Source organism: Nelumbo nucifera, chromosome 2, assembly GCF_055504915.1.
Source record: "Nelumbo nucifera cultivar China Antique chromosome 2, China Antique-T2T, whole genome shotgun sequence".
Lineage (NCBI taxonomy): Eukaryota > Viridiplantae > Streptophyta > Magnoliopsida > Proteales > Nelumbonaceae > Nelumbo > Nelumbo nucifera.
The window spans coordinates 84442183-84446153 of record NC_142650.1 but is presented as its reverse complement, the minus strand read 5'-3'; the positions used below and the strand labels follow the sequence as shown (position 1 = coordinate 84446153).

Genomic DNA, 3971 nt, shown 5'->3' with positions numbered 1-3971 from the left:
TTAATGAACCTTCTATAAAAACCTGCATGTCCCAAAAAACCTCTAACTTCTTTCAACGATTTTGGAGGGGGAAGTTTTTCAATTAATTCAATTTTAGCTCTATCCACTTCAATACCTTTAGAAGATATTTTGTGGCCTAAAACAATTACTTCCTTAACCATAAAATGGCATTTTTCCCAATTAAGAACAAGGTTAGATTCCTCACATCTTTTAAGCACCAAAGACAAACTATGCAAGCATGCATCGAATAAAGATCAGAAAACAGAGAAGTCATCCATAAATATCTCCATAAAATCATCAATAAAATCCAAAAATAGAGACATCATGCATCTTTGAAAAGTAGTAGGGGCATTGCACAAACCAAAAGGCATTCTCCTAAATGTAAATGTTCCATAAAGGCATGTAAAGGTAGTTTTCTCTTGATCCTCAAGAGCAATAGAAATTTGGTGATGACCAAAATAACCATCAAGAAAACAATAAAATTCCTGATCAGCAAGTTTTTCAATAATTTGATCAATAAAGGGAAGGGGAAATGATCTTTTCTAATAGCATCATTCAATTTCTTATAGTCAATACATACCCTCCAACCTGTTACTGTCCTTGTAGGGATTAATTCATTATTTTCATTTTCAACTACAGTGGGTCCACCCTTTTTTGGCACAACTTGCACAGGACTTACATAAGAAGAATCAGAGATAGGAAAGATAATACCTGAATCAAGCCATTTTATCACCTCTATCTTTACTACCTCTTTCATATTAGGATTTAACCTCCTTTAGAGCTACACCATAGGCTTGAATCCTTCTTCCATCATGATTTTTCACATGCAAACTGATGGACTTATTCCTTGAATGTCATCAATGCTCCATCCAATCGCCCTTTTGTGTTCCCTAAGCATCGTTATCAACTTTTCTTCTTCAAGACCTGTCAAGTAAGAAGAAATAATCATGAGTAAGGTAGATAAAGTCCCCAAATAAACATATTTTAAATGTGAAGGAAGAGATTTAAGTTCAAGAGTAGGAGGCTTCTCCATTGATGGCTTGGCTTTTGAAGAAGAGGAAGAAATATCCAAAGGAAAAAATTTTTCTCTTCTGGTCACGAATCCTCTTTGCTCTTCTACCAAATAGCCTATGGCCTCCTTATGCTTCTTATCTAAAATTTGTTCATTCACATCAAAAGAGTTAGAAATGCAATTTTCTATAGGATCATCTAACTTAAATGCATGAAATTTTCTTTCTGCCAAACCATCAATGCAATCTATCATTAAGACTTTTTTTTCATCATTGGAATGTTTCATAGCCTTAAACACATTAAAAATAACTTCCTCATCATTAATCCTATGGCTAAATTTTCCTTGTTGGACATCAATTAAAGCTCTTCCTATGGCAAGAAAAGGTCTCCCGAAAATTAGGGGCATATCATAATGTTCTTCCATGTCCAAAACAATAAAGTCAACAGGAAAAATAAATTTTTCTACTTTTACCAAAACATCTTCCACTACTCCCCTTGGATATTTGATACTTCTATCAGCCAAATGTAGAGAAACAATGGTAGGTGCTGGTTCCCTTAATCCAAGCTTCCTGAAGACAGAAAAAAGCATCAAATTAATGCTTGCACCAAGATCACATAAAGCCTTATCAAAATTAATTTCGCCATTGGTGCATGGAATAGAGAAGCTCCCTGGATCCTTGAGTTCTAGAGGTAATTTATTTTGTAGGATTGCTGAGCATTCCTCATTAAGTTTTACCATCTCAAACTCCTCCAACTTTCTTTTGTTTGAAATTATTTCCTTCAAAAATTTGGCAGAACTTGGCATCTGAGGAATAGCATCAAGAAGAGGAATGTTAATATTCAACTTTTGAAACACCTCTAGAAATTCAGAAAATTTCTTATCCAAGTTAGCCTTAAGAAATCTTTTAGGAAAAGTAAGAGGGGGTTTGTAGGATTTTAAATTAAGAGTAGAAGAACTTCCCTTTTTCTCCATTGATGACTCATAGTCTTCTTCTTTGGCTTCAAGGTTTTGGCTTTCTTCCTCTTTTACATTCTCATCATCTTTTTCTTCTTTTCTAAGTTCTTTTCCACTTCGCAGAGTGATGGCCTTTACTTGTTCCCTGGGATTCTTCTTGGTATTGCTAGGTAATCCTCCTTGTGGCCTTGCTGAAATTGCTTGAGCCAGTTGTCCAATTTGAGTTTCCAACCCTTGAATTCTTGCCTCCATACTGTTGATAAATTTTGCCATCATATCCTCTAAATTGGACTTCTTTTCTTGTGGATTTTGTTGTTGTTGCTACTGAAAGCCAGGAGGTGCTCTTTGTTGGTTATTACTCCAAGAAAAATTTGGATGGCTTCTCCATCCCGGATTGTAAGTGTTGGAGTAGGGATTGAAATTGGACATGCTGCTACCATAAGAAACAAAATTATCTTATTCAGAAGAAGAAGAAAATGGATTTCCTACTTGACATTCTACACTAGCGTGTCCCCCTTGCCCACAAAGCTCACAAGAAGGGAAGGGAATAGAAGAAATACTCATAGCTGAAACCTCCAAATTTTCTAATTTCTTATTTAATGCAGCAAGTTGAGCCGATAAAGAAGTGATAGAATCAACATTATAAATTCCAACTCCATTTTTATTTGCTCTCTCATTGCCCCATTGATAGCTATTGGCCGCCATCTCCTCCAAAAGTTCATATGCTTCTTTGGGAGTTTTTCTCATAAGGGTACCACCAACAGCTGCATCTAACATTGAACAATTAGATTGATTAATGCCACTATAAAAAGTTTGCACTCGCATCCAAATAGGTAGACCATGGTGAGGACACTTCCTAAGCAGTTCCTTAAATCTCTCTCATGACTCATATAAGGTTTCATTATCAAATTGAGAAAAAGTTGTTATATCATTCCTTAATTTAGCGGTTTTAGTAAGTGGGAAATACTTAGATAAAAACTTTTGTACCAAGTCATCCCATGTAGTAATCGAACTTGTAGGAAGAGAGTTAAGCCAATTTTTTGCTTTGTCCCTTAAGGAGAAACGAAATAACCTAAGTCTAATGGCATCATCACTAATTCCATTATGCTTAAAAATATCATATATTTCAAGAAAATTAGCAATATGAGAGTTAGGGTCATCATTGGGGCTAGAAAATTGCACACCCATCTAGATCATCTGAATAATTGCAGGCTTGATCTCAAAATTGTTTGCTTGCACATTCGGCCTCCTAATGCTTGATGTAGTACCATCCAGAGTATGTATAGCATAGGAGATCAATGTCCTTGGATTATTTTGGTCTTGAGCCATTTTGTTCTTTCTCTCCCTCGTTCGCTTTATCAAAGTCCTTTCGATTTCTTTGAAAGGACTTTATGCATAGTTAATTCAAGCAAGTGTATCTTAGTCAAATGTGCGTATAATGATGAGAAAAGTGTCAATCCCACAAAAACTAGGTCACAGTACCAAATCAATTTTAAACTAACATAAGTTGAACTCGTGAATCAATTGAAGAAAAAAAACTAAAAGAATTAATGCAAATCCAAGAACTTAATAAAAACTGAATTGATGGATGAATATAGCTACGGTTTACATTTCATTAAATCAATGTTACATAATTACCTATTTAATCTAACTCAATAACGAAATTACCCTAAGGTCTATTAAAGTTATTTGCATGTGATGGTGGATTTTCCTAAATTAATTAAAAAGCTTTCTCAAGTCATATTAATCCTTTATTAATCCAATTCTACCATCATATTTCTAAGTGGTTGTCAAAAGGAAAAATAAGCATTAATTTCTTTGGAAACCTCTAATTGTAGAAGGGGATTTAGCTCACTAAGCTTCATTGATTCCCACACATGAGCTAATCATCTTTCGATATCATAGTCTATCATGCGATTTTTATTGCCTAGGGATCTAATTCATTACAATCCTTTGGTCAGTCATGCATGAATCATCAAATCATTAAAAGATTGGCCAATTCTTT

General features: G+C 34.7%; 1 protein-coding gene and 1 non-coding gene across 2 annotated transcripts; one reads left to right on the top strand and one right to left on the bottom strand.

The window, feature by feature from the left end:
- Window positions 1-820: 820 nt before the first annotated feature.
- Window positions 821-2239, bottom strand: LOC104590773 (uncharacterized). Its single transcript, XM_010249518.2, has 2 exons — window positions 1246-2239; window positions 821-924 (listed from the first exon to the last, which is right to left on the bottom strand). The coding sequence occupies exons 1-2, from the start codon at window positions 2237-2239 to the stop codon at window positions 821-823; spliced, it is 1098 nt and encodes a 365-aa protein (XP_010247820.2).
- A 562-nt stretch (window positions 2240-2801) lies between these two features.
- LOC148802395 (small nucleolar RNA R71) lies at window positions 2802-2908 on the top strand. Its single transcript, XR_016083227.1, has one exon. It is a non-coding gene; the product is annotated as a small nucleolar RNA R71 (small nucleolar RNA).
- Window positions 2909-3971: the final 1063 nt, after the last annotated feature.